At 46.4% G+C, this 17080-nt stretch overlaps 1 protein-coding gene across 2 annotated transcripts in view; it reads right to left on the bottom strand.

The window, feature by feature from the left end:
- Window positions 1–17080, bottom strand: part of FLNB (filamin B) — a 140830-nt gene that overhangs the window by 23130 nt on the left and 100620 nt on the right. The window contains exons 25-34 of one of the 2 annotated variants that reach the window (XM_068557552.1): window positions 14478–14645; window positions 12416–12539; window positions 11237–11393; window positions 9965–10154; window positions 7880–8127; window positions 5146–5217; window positions 4316–4418; window positions 3467–3607; window positions 996–1124; window positions 90–263 (exon numbers count right to left, since the gene is read on the bottom strand). In XM_068557552.1, coding sequence (XP_068413653.1) covers window positions 90–263; window positions 996–1124; window positions 3467–3607; window positions 4316–4418; window positions 5146–5217; window positions 7880–8127; window positions 9965–10154; window positions 11237–11393; window positions 12416–12539; window positions 14478–14645 — 1506 coding nt within the window. The remainder of the gene's footprint in view (window positions 1–89; window positions 264–995; window positions 1125–3466; window positions 3608–4315; window positions 4419–5145; window positions 5218–7879; window positions 8128–9964; window positions 10155–11236; window positions 11394–12415; window positions 12540–14477; window positions 14646–17080) is intronic. The other variant, XM_068557553.1, reaches the window with a different exon arrangement.

The following is a 17080-nucleotide window of genomic DNA, read 5'->3' on the forward strand; positions in this document are numbered from 1 at the left end:
ATCTCAGACATGCCTAGCCTGCTGCCCCGGGTCTGATGGGAGGGGGGCTTATTGGGGCAGGGAGCCTCCAGCAAGTTGGGCAACTCTACCTGTGATCTTGGCTGTGAAGGGGCTGCCAGGGATGTGTTTGTCATTGTACTTGACCAGAATGCTGTAGTCGCCTGGCAGGGTGGGCAGGTAGGTCACTGTGCATGTCCCATCTTTGTTGTCAATGCAGCTGATTTCCGCCTTTGAGGGTCCCTCAATAGCCAAGTCCAGGCCACCTATGAATGAGAGGAGGGAAGGAGAGCCATCAGGGAGAGCGTTTCTGTGTTTCAAAAGGTATCACCACTCATCCGGGACAGCCCTGATGCCAGGAACGTCAGACTGACACAAGCCACGGGCAAGGGGCGTAGGTCAGAATAAAGCTATTTACATGGTGAAAGTGTCACTGGGAAGACACTCCACCATCTGAATTCTTCCTGCAAGTGATCCTGAAGTTCAATTCTTCCAGATGTGTGGGATGAGGAAGGGATGGAACCCCACGGGCCAATCACACATACGGGAAAGAGTGTCACACACAGACTATCACTGCTGCTTGGGGGCTGGATGCCATCATGAAAATCCCATTAGAATCGCAAATTTAGAAATTCCTGTGATGACAATGTGCATGGGCACAGAGCTAGAATAAGCCACTAAATGATTCATGTGGCCCTGTGGATACATGTACAGGCGCAAAAAGAACAAAACCAAAAATGCTATCTATCAAAACACATGTAAATTTCAGGCAATTCACATAAAACATTTCATAGTATGAATGTGATTTTAATCAGAACACGAAGGACTTTAAAATTTCTGTTTTGGGTAGAAGACAGAGGAGCTCTATGTAAGAGATTTATATGAGAGAAAAGACAAGACAAATACTACCATTCGAGAGCCTTGTTTTTAAAGGCTTCCCTGGAATTGCATCCCCTTAACTCTCCAAATGACAGCTGAGAACCACAGAACCACAGTACCTTCTCCTGCGTCCTCGGTGACAATGGTGAAGGTGGCGGTTTTGTTGGCCACTCCGTACACGAGGCCCGGGCCATATGCAGAAACGCTCCCGCTGTTGGGGTAGTTCACGTAGAACTGGAGCGGGCTCTCTGGGTTTGCAAAGAACACACACAAAGTTGGGACTCGTGGGCGGTGGTGGTGGTGGGGGGGGATATTCACCTAACAGCAGCGGGTGTGGCATCTCCTGGGCAGAGCAGAAGGCAAGAGCAGACTCTGTGGGGCTCCCCATCCTAGGACACCCAACGGGGTCTACTCACTATCGACCCTTCAGTGATCACATGAGAAGAACAGTCCCCAGGGTGTTCCAGACTAGAGGCGGGCTGAGGCAGGGGAATCTGGCTCAAATGGACAAGTAAGGAGGGAACAGCTACACCGGGGCCGGGTGGCGGGGGCGGGGGGAGCGATGGAGAAGAGAAATGACCCACTACTAGACGGAATGTGACTGGAAAGGTCCTTTGGGAAGGCCGTTTGCCCATAACTTTCAAAGTCTGTGAGCCCAGCCCGAGGAATCTATCCCACTGTGGTCCTCTCCACCCACGCCCACTCCCAGCCCTAGGCAAGTACTTCCATTTCCACAGAATTCAGATGCAAATTAGGAAAAGAACCCAGGGTCCAACAATAGGGGGTTGGTTAAATAAACATTAGTCTACTCGCAGGTCACTAAAAATAATGAGGGAGATCTATGTATACTAACTTGAGAGATTATCCATAATGTGTTGCATTAAAGAGAAGAAGGCAAATTGCTATGTAAATGTCAATATCCCATTATATTAATACCCTATATAACATTAACACCTATTACAATACCTATATAATAATATATACCCATTATAATATATTCCTATGTAATATTAATACCATTATCCCAGTCCAAAAGAGAACAAAATTGCATGCATATTTGTAGGTACAGAGAGAGACATTTGAAAAGATACACACACCAGCATTGGAAGTAGAAGGAAAATGGTAGAAAGACATTTTTACTTTTTCTGTATCTGCATCTTTAGAACGTTTAAATAGAAGCAGATAAATACATTTTTGCTTTAAACACATAGTATCCATACACATACACATAAACTAAAGCAAACATCAAACTGGGAGAAATATTTGCAACTCCTATCACAAAGGGCTAATCTCTCCAATATTTAGACTGCTCTCAGAAACTGATATGACACAGGCCAATAATCCAAGAGAAAAACTGAGCCAAGGATACAAACGTCCAGTTCAGAGAAAGAGAAATACAAATAGCATTGATACTTAGCCATATAGAAAGTTGCTCAATTTCATTCACAGGAGAAATACAAACAAAGCAATACTGTTTTTTTTAACTATCAGTCTGGCAAAGATCCAAAAATTTGATAGCCTATTCCACTGGCAAATTGGCGGAAAAGCAGGTGCTCTCCTACATGGCGGGTGGGTATGTGAACAGGAAGAGATTGGGTGAAGGGCGCTTTGATGAGATCTGTCAGAATTGCAGGGCTGTTGCCTGTGCCCTGCAATTCCTGCCCTGGGAACCAAATATCTCAGATACACCCTGGCAGGTGTGAGATGATGGGTGTGCAAGGCTATTCACTGCAGCAGGACTAGTAATCACAAAAGGTGGGGAAGAACCCAATTGTCCTCCAGTGGGAGAAATGGTTCACGTGTAACGTTCACCCAAACGGCCGGACACCATGAACACTCTCTACTATTCAGATGCGCAAAGTTCTCCAAGATATACTATTAGATGAAAAGGGCAAGGTCAGAATAATGTGTAGCGTAGGCAACAAAGGGAGAGGGATTAAACATCTGTATTCCCATCTGTTGTAGAGTCTTAAAAATATTCTGAAATCTAGCATAAAACACCAATAACAGTCAGGTTCAAGGAGAGGGCAGATGGGGGATATGGGTGGGAAGGAAACCTTTCTCCACATCATTTTTAAACTATGTAGATAGACTATGTACTCAAAAAAAAAAAAAAGAACAAGAGTAACACTGTGCTGGTTGATGGACATGAAACTTGAGCTGGCTTTCCTTGTCAAGGGCAGTGTGACAATAAGGCAGCTTGTCCTCTTCTCACAACCTCTTCTCCTGTCCCACGCTGCTCTGGGCTCTGCAGGCCCGGCTGGAAAGTCCCTTGATGTGCCTCACATTTTTCTCCCAGCTCACCCTTTGGCCATGCTTGGCATAGTGACAAAGACAAACAATCGCGGACCGAAGGGCCTGCACTGTGGCCCAGGACACTTAGCTGTGTCATCCCTGCTGGAAATTAGCTGGATCTGCTGGGGTCACAGCCTGTTTGGTTTTGCAGGGACGCCCACACTGCATTCCCAAATCTGCCACTGAAAACCACACAGCAGGTGACTGAACGACTGACTACAGTCTCCCAGATGTTCACGTCCTGAACCTTGGAGTCCTGCAGGGCCAGTCAGCCAGGGCGCTGAGCCCGACTTACCAGGGATGTGGCTGCCCATGTATTTGATGTGCATCTCGTGGAGGCCGACCTCAGTGGGAGCGTATCTGACAGTGACCGTGCCATCCTTGTTGTCCACAATCTCAGGTGTGGCTGTCTTCCCAGAAGGCATGTGGACCTCTCCTGTTGGAGCACATGGAGACAGGGCAGTGAGCCCACCAAGACTTCCCCCAAGAAGCTGAGCACAGAGGCACACGTGGCCTTCACAATAAAGGTTTTCAGATACAAGAACACTTCACCGTTGCCTAAAACACCACGTTCCACAACCGGAAGCAGAGACGTACCTGCCTTTATTTTGTTCTATTTTGTTTCCACAAAATGCAGCAGGCAACTCACAAGTAAAGGGTCTTCTACTTTTGTAGTGACAAATTAGAAGCTCAAACAGGACTTGAGAAGACCATGAGACCAATCGGATTGGTAAAGCGTCAACTCAAAGAGAAGCAGGCATTGAAAGGAGGCTAGGAGAGGAAGTAACTCTTGTACAACAGACCTCAGTGTCATTGTCACATCTGGAAAAGTGGAAGAATAAGAGAAGGCAAGAAAAGGGGGGAGTAGGAACGTGATGGTCGAGAGCGATCTAAACACAGCGGTTCTCCCCCTACAGAGCATCTCCGGCCCTCTCTCCAGGATGCAAGTTATAAATGAACCACCTCTTCTGAGATACACATATACACACAGAACATTCTGCAATCCCATGGGCTCATGGACTGACCCAGGGATGCTGGGTTCCGGACCCCAGGTCTGGGGGACATGTGGAACCAGCTCCTGCGCACTGTTTGGAGAGCTAGTGCAAGCGAGTGAGAACAAGACGGCTTTCATGACAGTGCTTACCGGTGATTTCTCCTTTCCTGACTGCAAACGGAATGACCAAGTCGAAAGGCTTAAACCCCAGGCCATTCATGTCACTCACTGGGACATAGGCCTCTTCAGTTACCTAAAAACAGGAAGCAGCGGTCACTGGGTAAAGTGGACAACAGTGTGAGCTGGGGAAGCTACAGGGGGCAGAGCAACTGGGAATTTTGCAAGCTCGAACAGCCAGGATTTGGGGATGCGGCTGCCCATGCATTGTGGGCTTTAGCTAACGGGCTCCGGGGCCAGAGCAGAACCTGAAGAATTGGAGGAATCATGCTGACCAATTGCTAAAAATCCCTAGGCTGTTTGCTTGTGAAATTCCCAGCAGCGCCCATGGGAAAGCGCAAAAGTGAGAGACAGCAATGTCTGTGAGTCCCAAGAGGTTCCACCTGGAAAGGTTTAGTTGCCTGTGGCCTGGAAAAGAAGGTGCGTTTTAAGTGGCAGAAAGTAGCAGCGGTGGCTTTCCCCCTGAACAGAAACCAAATGTGCAAGTGGTGGCTTTTAGAGTCAGCAGGAGTGCTGAGACAGCTGTCCATCTTTCTCTTTAAACATGGAGACAAACTGCACCGAGCGTGATCACAGACATGGTGGTGGGCGATTCGTGGAGTGCGTACGATGACACGGGTGAGTCTCATTACAGAGAAAGCCGGGATCATTGTGATGCACTGATCAGTGGGGACAAACCAATGACCAGGACACCCAGAGGGCTTAAGCAATCCCCAAAAGCAGGCTGCAGCTTTTCTGCAATGAAGGCTGAGTAAACAAAGACATGGAAAAGGGAAAAATAAAAACAAAAACCAAAAGTGTACCCAGGGCCTGAATCCGGGGGGACATGCATTTACCGGTGCCTCCTCCACAGCTGCGACTTCCCCATCTGTGGCCTGGTCAGCGGCAAATGGAAATTAGTTGGGAATCACATTGAGGGGCATTGCGACTCAGTAGATTCTACAACCCGAGGGCTGCTTCCTCCCCATCTGTCTTGCATAGCAGAGAGCTACTCCCTGTAGTGGGAGCCTACCTTCTTCCCACCATTGTGGAGAGCAAGTTGGCATCTCCTCTTCAAATGTCAAATCCACATGCCCTCTGAACCCACGACCCACTTTAGGGAAGCAAGCCTATAGAAATACTGGCAGGAAAGTCTATAGGTAAGTCATGTGCGCCAAGGATTTTACTGGAGCCATTCACTGTTGGGAAAGGCTGAAATAACCTAAATGTCCATCTGTAAGGGAGTCGGTTAAGTAAATTACATAAGTCTGTACAGTGGACCCCGGTGCAGCCATTCTGAAGAGGCGATCAAGTCAGATCAATTAATATGGAAGGGTATTTACAGCATCTCAAGGGAAGGAAGCAAGTTGCAAAGCAATGTGCATGGTTAATCTCATGCACAAAACTGACATGTTTCTTGTATAAGCAGGAAAAAACCTAATGCTGGTCACCCCTGGAGCATGAAATTCGGAAAGGGGTCTCTTGTTACTTGGTATGTGTCTATAGTTATGTTCTAGAAGTTTTTATAAATTCATTTTTTAAAAACCAGAGACTTTGTGTTCCTGATCCAATCACCCTGATAAGGGATGGGTCCCCTCTCAGTTCCCTCTTCTCCCACAATAAAAGAATTGGAAAGCCTCCCTTCTGGAGGAAAACTTCCGTGCCCATGTTTAGCCCCTTTTGTGTACTCTGGCATCTCAGAAAGGGGGCTTCACTTACAAAGGCAGCTTTGTAAGCTTCAACATTTGCAACAGCCCTATCCCCCACCCTCTGGACCATCTCAGGTTGGGCGACTCCGGGACACATCAGCCAGGAAGATCTTTCAGTGGCTACGCTATAGCCTTTGATCAGTGACTTCTTAACAGTGACAGGCAGAGAAGCTGCTAGACCGGTGACTTGCTGTGCACGTTTGTGAGATGTATTTAACTGAACCAGCCTGCTGGGGCTCCTGCAGACATTTGCTGCAAAGGCAGTACAGGGTGTTCAATGTCCTTTTGGCCCCAAGTCTGCAGGGGAAGACAGCAAACCTAGCCCCAAGAGGCCAATGAATAGAAAGTGGGCCCATCTAGGTAAGGCTGGAGGAAGCTAGGAATGGGAGAATGAAGACCTAAAGCAAGTGCCCTGAGTGTCATCCCTTTCTGCCTTCAGCAGTTGTTAGGGGGGTAGTGCGTTTACACAAAGGATCCTTGCTTTGTGTGCATTCCAGGGCTGAATGGACGTTCATTCCTAATGAGTTTGGTGGCCTCCACTGCAGGTTTCTGACTCATCTGCTAAAACGGTCCTTGGTATTTTCTTCCTGATTTCCTCACTCACACCCTCCAAACGTGGTCTCTTATCTCCAGCTCATCCCACCAGCAGGGCTGTGACCTCTGCCCAATTCTAACCAACCAGATAAAAACTCCTGTGGGCTAAAAACAGATTCTTAAAACTACAACTGGGACTTCTCTGTAAATAAGAAGGACATAAACTTTCTAGCTGCATCTTTTTCTCCCCTGAGGAGAAAAACACTCCCAAGTTAACAGCGTCAAAAGTGTTTACATCCTTGAGACATAAAAAGGCTCCAGGTCTCTGGCACAATGTTCACAGATAAACAAACATCTATGGAAAAGAATAAAGGTACAGCAGATTATAGAGTGGGAGACAGACATGGGCTTCTGTCTGGAATGGAGTCTCCGTGTCCTTCTCTGCTGCTGCATAAAGTGAAATCATTAGATGGAGCTTTGTAGGCTGTGCATGGGGCCAGGCATTGAGTTCTGTAAACTTTGTGGTCTGCTGCCCGTGGCATCAAAGGACACAGGTGGGGACGGCGCTCAGCAGCTGTCCAGAGCAGGCAGTCTGGGTTCAGTGGACTTAAGTCTGATCCCCGCTCCTATACAGGATTTGTAAAAGGGCCAACAATGCTTAGTTTTAAGGGTTAAATGAAGGACTGCTCCTAAGGTTTCTAACCCCTTCCCTGGTTGAAGAACCTTAATAAGCAAAGGAAGATCTAAAAGTCACTCAGATTTGAAAATTAAAGGGCCTAGCCATTCTCTGGCTCAGAGGTTTTGCATAATGGTTTTCTTTTATTCCAGATGTTCCTAGCTTCAAAAAGACAAGTTATTTCCCCCTCATCATCAAAGTCTGAATCTTTCCAAAACACAACTGGAGGTACTTTGAGTCCTGGGATATCAGAGTCAAGTCTCCAGACATAACAGCCTCAGGAACCTCTCTCCTCCGAAGAACTAGCAGGATGAAAAACCATAATGTTTTACTTATAGATGTTTTTGTCAAAGTGTATCTTTCTGAGCTGGGCTTAGGCCAGGACATTGCCTAAGATCCTTAAGCATGATGGACATTTTGGTTACCAGTGATTTTCCTAAAACCCCTTAGAGCCAAAGGGTCCCTGGGTTTTTAGAGATTACTGCAGGATTCTGCAAGGTCATGACTGCTTAAGACAATTTTTTTTTTACAGAAAAGAAAAAAAAAGAGGCGGGGGATGTCTCAGCCAGGGTTCAACAAACAGCAGTCGTTACTGTTCCTGCTAACAACAGCATGCTCTAGAGAAGAAATTTTCCTTACCATGACAGTGAACGGGCTGTTGGGAATATCAACGCCACCAAAGCGCACGTAGATGACATAGGTGCCCGGCTTGGCGGCCGTGTAGAAAATGTCATAGGTGCCATCCTCATTCTCGATGACATCAGCCTCAGCCTCAGTGCCGTCCGGGGTCAGAACCGTGCAGGTCACTTTGCCTTTCCCGGCGGTCTTGGCGTCTACCACAAAGCCCACTTCCTCGCCAGTTTTCACAGTGGAGGCGATTCCAGGACCTGGAGAAAAGTTTAGGAGGAGAGCATGGAAGCTTCAGCCACGGACAGCAGCTGGAGGCCCAGGAACAAATCACATACGTTCGTGTTGTATCTGTGAATGTTAGACCTTCAACTGCCACCGTGCAGAGGGATGTCCCAGAGATGCCCTGGGGAAAGTGCTGCTCCAGGGAGCATTCTATCCATTACTTATTAAATAAGGTGTATCTGCAAGTTCCGCGTGATAACCATATGTTAAACCAGCTTTGCCGGCACTCAAGTGTATGGGGATGAAGGTCAACTTTCATCAGCAAACACATATTGGGCATTTTCTTTTTTTTTGTTTTTTTGTTTTTTTTTTTGGGCATTTTCTTAAGTGCCAGATACACACAAAGGTGAGCAAACCACAGTCTCAGCTCTCAATATGCTCAAAAACTAACAGGGCAGATGCACGCAGGCTGGACACCAAGAATGACAGCTCGATCTGTGTTGGAAACACCGAGGGGGGACTAAGTTATCAAAAAAATAATCAATGGTTCTTCAAAGAAGCATCCTGCAGCACATCTATGGAAAGTTCTATGAAATTTATATCCCAGGGTTGCCACATTGACAGAGGGCTTCCTGACAAAGGGGAAATGGCTGAATTCTGAAGGCTGGGTGCCCTTGGCTTAGGGAAGACTTACAACCTCTGTCTCCAAATGATGACCCGTCTATCTGTCTGTCTCTCTGACTTGTGGCACCCCTTTACTGAGGATCCACAGATCAGGGAGTGCAAAAAACTGTGAATTAAAAGCACCCTGGCAAAAAAAAAAAAAAAAGCAAAGTGTGTAGAAGCAACAGGAAGTGACAAGAGCATGCTGAGACAGTGAGTAGTAAGGGAAGACTGAAGTTTGGTGCTGAATGACAGACTGAGAGGTAGGGCCAAAGGAGCCCCCAGGCCGAGCAGAGTATCCTGCCTGAGCTTCGGGAAGGAGGAGAGCCTGGAGAGCCAGGAGGAAGTTCCCACCCAGTATTCACATGCCCTCAGGTTAGCAAAGACAATCCAGTTGTCTCTGGAACAGCACAGACCTAGGAGGTGGCAGACTGGCCATCGTTACAAAACTTCTCAGTCTTGTGGTGGATGAGCCAAAAAGAGCCAAGCTGAGCAATTTACAACCTCACCCTGAAAGCCGAAAGGTTTTCTCCTTTCAGAACAAGACGAGATATGAGAGAAATAGGACACATCCAGGGTGGACCTCTGTTTAGTGTTATTTAAAGAGAAGCAACTCAGTTTCATTTCAGAGATGGGGATTCATGGTTTGAAATCTGCTTGAAGCAGCATCAGAGCTGCCCATGATACTCAACTGGTCGTGTCTTAGAAACGGAAGGAACTGTTACGCTCTAATAGTCCTGGAGAATTCCCGAGAGACTCAGACGTAAGTCCTGAGTGTTGAGGAAAAACCTAGATCCTTTAATGTGCTTCTCTAGCCCTGGCCTGAAATGCTCTTGAATATATCTCGAATAACTAAACCATCTACTCATGAAAGGCATAAATTTGATGCTTTTCATGGGAGCCACCATCACAGTTGAAATCTCAACAATCACCCACTTCAAAAGTAACTGTAATAGTTTCCATGTGCCTGGCACTGTGCTAAGTACTTTTCATGCCTGACCTCATCTAATCTCTCAATAGCACTGCGAAACAGTCTCTGATCCTTGGAAGAGCTTCTTGAACTTAAATGTTTTCCAAAAAGATCTTCCATCTAAGTCTGCCTGAGGCTAAGAGTGGTTGAGCATCTTGCCCTGATCACACAGCTATTAAGTGGCAGCCGCTGGCCTTCTGATGCCAAAACACACACTCCTGTCCTTGAGCTGCACTCACCTGTGGCCAGGCACTTGCTGGCATCGCCCGTCTGTGTGGCCCGGATGCGGTAGGGAGACAACGGGATGTCATCCCCACCGTAGGTGACCCCAATCATATAACGTCCAGTCTTGTCAGGGATGTAGGTAACAGCGTATGTGCCATCTTTATTATCATGGACAATGGCTCTTTTGGGTTTTCCCTCTTGGTCCTGTGGATCACAGAGAAATGCTATTTAGGATGTTGTCATCAAGATGTAGAAGCCGTTCAAAGAAAACCTTGACACATTTTGCCCATTAATTAATGCCTCTAGTGGGAGGAAAAAAGAATTACTGGCTTAACACATTTTGGGAGGTGGTGGGAGCAGAGGGTCATAGATCCTTTTAACACTGTGATGGACATGCTCAATTTTTAGTGAATTTTCTGTCAAGGGAACAAACAGTTTTAGCTCCAAATCCATCGAAATGTAGGGAGACAAGGGGGCAGAGGCTCCTGCTTCTGCACCATCACCTTCACTCTCCTTTTCCTCTTTACTAATAGGAACCTAATTCTTAGCTAGGTGCACTGCTTCCAGAATACGAGACACCACTTCCTAGTATCCTTGGCCACTAGGTACAGCCATGGGACTTATGACAAACTTCTGGCAAACGAGAAGAGAGTGGAAGTCTCATGAGGGACTTCTGACAGGGCTGCTTAAGAGAGCTGATTGAGTTGGAAGGTCCCATTGTCCCTTCTGCTCTCTTCCTCTTTCTGGCTTGCCATGTGGATTGGATGGCCAGAGCACCAGCAGGCTCGTGGTCCATGAGGAGACCTTAGGGACACAAGCCACACGTTAGGACAGAGGAGCAGAGAGGTGGCATGGAGCCTGCTTCCTTGATAAGCCACACAGCATCCAGGTGCCTTGCCCGGCCTCTGGGCCTCTCTAACAAGAGAGAACTATCCCATGTGTTTAAGCCACTCTTATTTGAGGGTTGACTGTGATATGCAGCAGAACTTAGTCTTAACTAAGCCAAAGGGTAATTTTAAACATTCACACATAAAAAGATAGGAATAGATATAATAGAGAGCAAAATATATGAGATTCACCAAAATGCGGTACGTGAAGCTATACTCTCAGACTTCTCAGGCAAGCCTGTTTGTTGTCCTGTACAATTACTGACTCTCTAGTGGGGAAATCAGACAAACATTTGCGTGAGGCTAGAAATTAGTTGTTAAAATCCTGGTTCTTATCCCTGGCTGAGAAATTAGGTCTTATTAATGAAGTTTGGCTCCAGAAAAATCATTCAAGGTTACCGTTATCTGAACAGCAAGCAGGCCTTCCCCGGCATCTCTGGCATCGATCGCAAACTCCACAGGCAGGCTGGCAGGCACACCATAGGTACTGAGGCCAGGGCCACTGGCGGTCACTTTGCTGGCATCGTATGTGGGAAGGACCTTGACCTTAAAGGGACTTGACAGACATACACACCCCAGTTCAGTATGGATACACTTCAACCCAGCTACATCTGACCTCTCTTACACAAGAGACTGGGATTGAGAGGGAGGATTTCTACAGCATATAAGACCTAAGTGCCAAATCCAGCAGAAATTTACAACCATGTAACCATCATACAACAGATCAGCTTTCCCTAAGTGCATTCCATGGGATACAAACTAATTTCCAAATTAGTTTGGGAAACATGGGGTTAAACACATTTAACCCACTTTTGTTTTACTAACACAATGATCACCAAAATGGAAAGAAAAAATATAAAAACCGATGTTTCAATATTATCTTGTCCTCTTATTTTCTATTTTTAGTATGTTTTAGATGATGTAAGACCTATTAGTCAAGTAACACATAAATGTAATTTATAAATTATACCTTTCCACAGAGCTAGAGCTGTATGTATATCTTCATGTAAAATATGTACACTTGGGGCACCAGTGAAACTTTTAAATTCTAAGTATGATAAAAAAAATCTTTGGAGTCTCTTCTGAGAGGTAAAGAGCTTAAGCAACATTTTTTCTATTAACAGGAATGAGGAACAGGTTTTCATCCAACACCTTCTGGGAATGCTATGGTCAACCAAATTCTCAATTAAGAAGTAAAAATTTTTGCCCTAATCAGAAAACAAGTTGCATGGTCACCAGAAAGACCTTGATGAACTAACGCACTCCTTAATTTCAGCTCATCTTTACATTAAAGATGGCTGAAAGGAACAAATGTAGGGGGGGCACCAAGAGAGCAGGAGGCACAAACATCAAGGCTAGTGTATTTTAACACCTGTGCAGAGCATGCCGGTTCTCAGTGATGCTGATCAGATGGACGGATGGGTAAATGAGTGGATGGATACATGGATGGATGGATGCGTGGGTGGGTGGACGGACGGATGGATACATGGACAGACGAATGGATGGGTGGGCCACCAGAGCAGTGCTGGTCACCAGAGGGGTGGGCTTGAACCCCTTCCCTAAGTGACAGAAGCTTACCTACGAGGGATCTCTTCATCAGCATATTTAACAGAGACCATGTAAGGCCCCTCCTGGGACGGGGTGTAGGTCACTGTGTGTGTGCCATCCCCATTGTCCACCACGTTCACCGGCTCCACCAGACCTGAGAACAGAGATGAGAGGGCTGAAGAACTGCCTGGCTTCCCCTTCACTCCACCTGGGCTGAGTTCATAAAGGATCACATTCATCCATGAGAGCTATTGGTTTCCACTAATAACACAAAGGCAAGCAGGCCATAATCAGAGGCCTAAGAAATCACAGGAGAGAGATTCCCCAATTCATAGTTGCAGAAATGACCCTAAGAGACACCTTTAGCTTTCTGTTGGCTGAACTACACTCAGTCGGACCTAGAGTATAATTAAGGAGACTGCCTGCACTTGTTGCTGGAGGGCTTATGGTGAAGATGCTTGCTGCAGACATGCTATCCTTTCTAGCTGGTTAGGCATGCTTGGGATGTGGCAATTTTACTCTACAGCCAAGAAAGGTCAAAGAGTCCAGAACTCTGAACAGCAAAATTTAACCAATGGGCCAGCCAGTTAAAACTTGTATCCACCTTTGAGCAAAGACCATCATGGCAGCAGCATGCTGGGTGTAGGGTGCAGGGCACGTGAGGGTGCTAATCTCATGAGGGTGAGAGGGCTCTCAATGTGATATCTACAGGGGATGGTTAGAGATCACTTTAAAGCATAATCAAGGCATGCATTAGGTTGGTAGATTCTAGATGCTAGTTCTGAACATGAGTGTCAGGATGCGTCAAGTGAAGGGTAGATTAATCAAAGTGTGGCATACTCATTAAGCAATGCAGATGAGGCAGGTACAAGGCAATTTCAGAGGTAAGGCCAGCAAGAGGCATTCGGGTTACATAAATCAGAGCAGCAGCTAATAGGAAAATGCAAACCTGTCTCCATAAAGTCACCCTTCAGGTCCCGTTTAAAGAACTCTGACATGGCTTTCAAGGGGCTGAGCCTTGACTGGGAATCCGTCTCATCAGCTAAAATTAAAAGGCTGTTATTTCAGAGTCCTCTGTAATAGACGTAGATATCTCAGCAAAGCTTTTCTCTCTTTCTCCCCTCTGCCCTGCCCTGTCTCCCTCTCTCTCTGTGCCTCTACCACACACACCACACACACACACACACACACACACACACACACACACAGGTCTTGAAGCTCAGTAACTTTGTGGAATCAGATTCCAGCCTTATGACTTCATTTCCCCCAAAACTATTTCTGCTCTGAGCTTCAAAGGGCATAACCTCCTGCTGAACCCCATTAAGGAGAAAGTTCCTCTTCAAAGAAGGAAGCCCTCATTTGTCACTTCTGTGAAGCCAAGAACACATCACTGAGTAAAAATCCAGATAATTTAAGAAATTAGGCAGAGAATGGCACATTTTAAATGCTGGAAGAGGAAGTGTGATCACCTACTGAAAAAGGTAAATTTCAACGTTCATCAGGGCTTGTCCCAAAATGGCCTGCTAGCCTCACCCAACCCCAATTCCAGGCTGCAAAAGGGGAGGCCAAATTGCCAACAAAGCCCATTCCCCAAGAGACCACCTCTCTCCAGGGAACTGGGACAATGACAAAGCTATGTGTCACATGGGCTGAGTATTGCTCATTTCCAGAAATTTGGGGTGTGTTCCCACATGAGCACCAAATCCAACACCCACGCAAATCCAGACCCACCCCAGTCACCTCACAAATGCTGAAACACATAATTAAGCAGTTGCGATAATTTTACATGTGAGAGCCCAGATACTACTTGCTTCATCTTGCTACTCTAAAAAAATAAAACAAAATTTTAAAATGACATGTAGGGTCATATTATTAAATGATGGAAAAGACAGGCAGCTAGAAAAATAACAGGCCTGCCAACTTTTTAAGCATAAACTTCTACTGTTTAGCTAGAACATGGAGCAATAAAGTAATTTAAGAAATTTGACTTAAAGTTCATGACTCAACTCAAAAGCAAAGTGCCTGCTCTGGGTCATGGCTGCCCCCGTCCAGGGCAGGTGAGTGTCGGCAGGAAGGCAGGATGTGTACTTACCTCGTGGGCCCATGACCCTCACTTCCAGTGGGGCCAGGCCGGCCTTGCTGCTGTCCACCGTGAAGGACTGCAAGACACGAGCTCGGACACCCGAGCCCAGCCCAGGGCCAGCGATCTTGACCTTGCTGGGGTCCACAACATCCTTCACAGGAACCCTGAAGGGGCTGCCTAGAAAAGAGGTCACAGGATTCTAAGTACAGCCCCCACTAGTGCCTGGAGACCCGCCTTGTGTGCACCCAGAATTGCACCATTGCTCTACCCAGGCCCTCACTTACACCAGCTCCAGTCAGCTTCTCCTGCCTTGCTGTGTTGTGCACCCAAGTGCACCTACTGTGTACAGACATGGCGCCAGGTGCTGGGCCCAGAGTGCTTAACAGCTCTCCAGGAATCCCATGCAGGAGAAGGATGAGGTAAGCAAGTCACTGTAACATCATATACAACACATGTTGGGGATTTGTACAAGGTGTTGGTGGAGCACTCAGAAGACAATGAATCTGGTCTCTGGGAGACCAGAGGACGCTTTCCAATAACATATGAGACATATGGGTGAGCAGATGTCACTGAGAAGGATATCAAGCAGAGGGATTGGCACGTGCAAAGGCATGGAGGTGAGGGAGAAGACAGGCTGTTGAAGGAACTGAAGGAGGATGCTGAGTGGTGGAAGGAAGGCATGGAGAGGACTGCAGAGAGGTGGGCAGGCCGTGCGGTCCACATCCAACATCCTCTCCCATAAAAGGCTCCTCAGGGGCCCCTGGCCTCCTGTCCCTGCAATGTAGCCAGCACCGCCCTCCCACCACCACTCATGGCCTTCTTGGTTCCCTGGCCATTGGGTGAAGCCTTGCTTTCTCCCTGAGTGTAAGCTGTGGTCCCCCTGCATGGCTGACCCCACCGCTGACACTGGGGCCCTCTGACTCTTTGAGGGTATTGATTTTAAAGACTGATGAAACATGGGAAAGGCAGGGGGATTGGAATTCGAGAAAAGCACTAAACACAGAAACAGGAACTGGGCCAGGACCCTCATGGGATTCCTCTACCAAGGGAGACCAAGTAAGACCTCCCCAGAGGTGGGCCAGAAACAGGAGCCCCAGCATTCCCAGCACCATGCCTCAGGCTGCCAAGTCCATCACCAAGGGGCGACACCATCTCTTGCAGAAGTTCTCATGCTCCCTGTGACGCCTGGCAGTTAACGATGTCTAACTGCCACAGAAGCCGAGGTCTCTCTGCTTTGTATCCTAGAACATTTGTACTTTGTAGAATCAGGGGTGGTCAATAACAAAGATCACACAAAGAACCAAGGCCCTGGCTTTTTTAACAATAGCAGGGCTTCAGTGGTATCTGATTTCTTGGCTAACTGAAATAAATGGCTGACCCTGGCAGAGACAAGCACCACGCTCCATGCTGGAGTTTAGTGAAACAAAAGGGAGTTTTATTTTGAAGAGAGACAGTTGAGGATTTCAGTGTCAAGAGGTGATGGCAATGAACTAACTTTGAAGGTAATCTCCAAGTTAGCCTCCAATGGAAGTGGTCTGAACTCAGCATGAAGTAGCCAAGAACCAACAAGGTAACTTTAGGTCTAGAGTGGCAGATACCAGGCAATCAATGCCACTCTCCCGTTCTGTGCTCCAGGCAGACATGATCAATCAATCACAGCAGCCTTTCTTCCTGACGCACTCATCCCACTTAATCCAGTGGTCAAAACAGCCATCACCAACAGACCACAGCTGACCCACCAGAGGAAACCTGGATATGCCATTGGGGGTAAGACAGGACACTTTGTTAAAAATAATCCTACTATAGGTTTGTGTCAGGCCAGGAAAAACCGGGCTAATATTTAACCAACCAGAATTTCTTTTTTTTTTTTTTTAATCATCTTTAATTTCTTTCATCAGTGTCTTATAGTTTTCTGCATATAGGTCTTTTGTCTCCCTAGGAAGGTTTATTCCTAGGTATTTTATTCTTTTTTTTGCAACGGTAAATGGGAGTGTTTCCATAATTTCTCTTTCAGATTTTTCATCATTAGTGTATAGGAATGCAAGAGATTTCTGTGCATTAATTTTGTATCCTGCAACTTTACCATATTCATTAATTAGCTCTAGCAGTTTTCTGGTGGCAGTTTTAGGATTCTCTATGTATAATATCATGTCATCCGCAAACAGTGACAGTTTTACTTCTTCTTTTCCAATTTGTATTCCTTTTATTTCTTTTTCTTCTCTGATTGCCGTGGCTAGGACTTCCAGAACTATGTTGAATAATAGTGGTGAGAGTGGACATCCTTGTCTCGTTCCTGATCTTAGAGGAAATGCTTTCAGTTTTTCACCATTGAGAATGATGTTTGCTGTGGGTTTGTCATATATGGCCTTTATTATGTTGAGGTAGGTTCCCTCTATGCCCACTTTCTGGAGAGTTTTTATCATAAATGGGTGTTGAATTTTGTCAAAAGCTTTTTCTGCATCAATTGAGATGATCATGTGGTTTTTCTTCTTCAAGTTGTTAATATGGTGTATCACATTGATTGATTTGCGTGTATTGAAGAATCCTTGCATCCCTGGGATAAATCCCACTTGATCGTGGTGTATGATCCTTTTAATGTGTTGTTGGATTCT

This window comes from Eschrichtius robustus, chromosome 12 (genome assembly GCF_028021215.1).
Source record: "Eschrichtius robustus isolate mEscRob2 chromosome 12, mEscRob2.pri, whole genome shotgun sequence".
NCBI lineage: Eukaryota > Metazoa > Chordata > Mammalia > Artiodactyla > Eschrichtiidae > Eschrichtius > Eschrichtius robustus.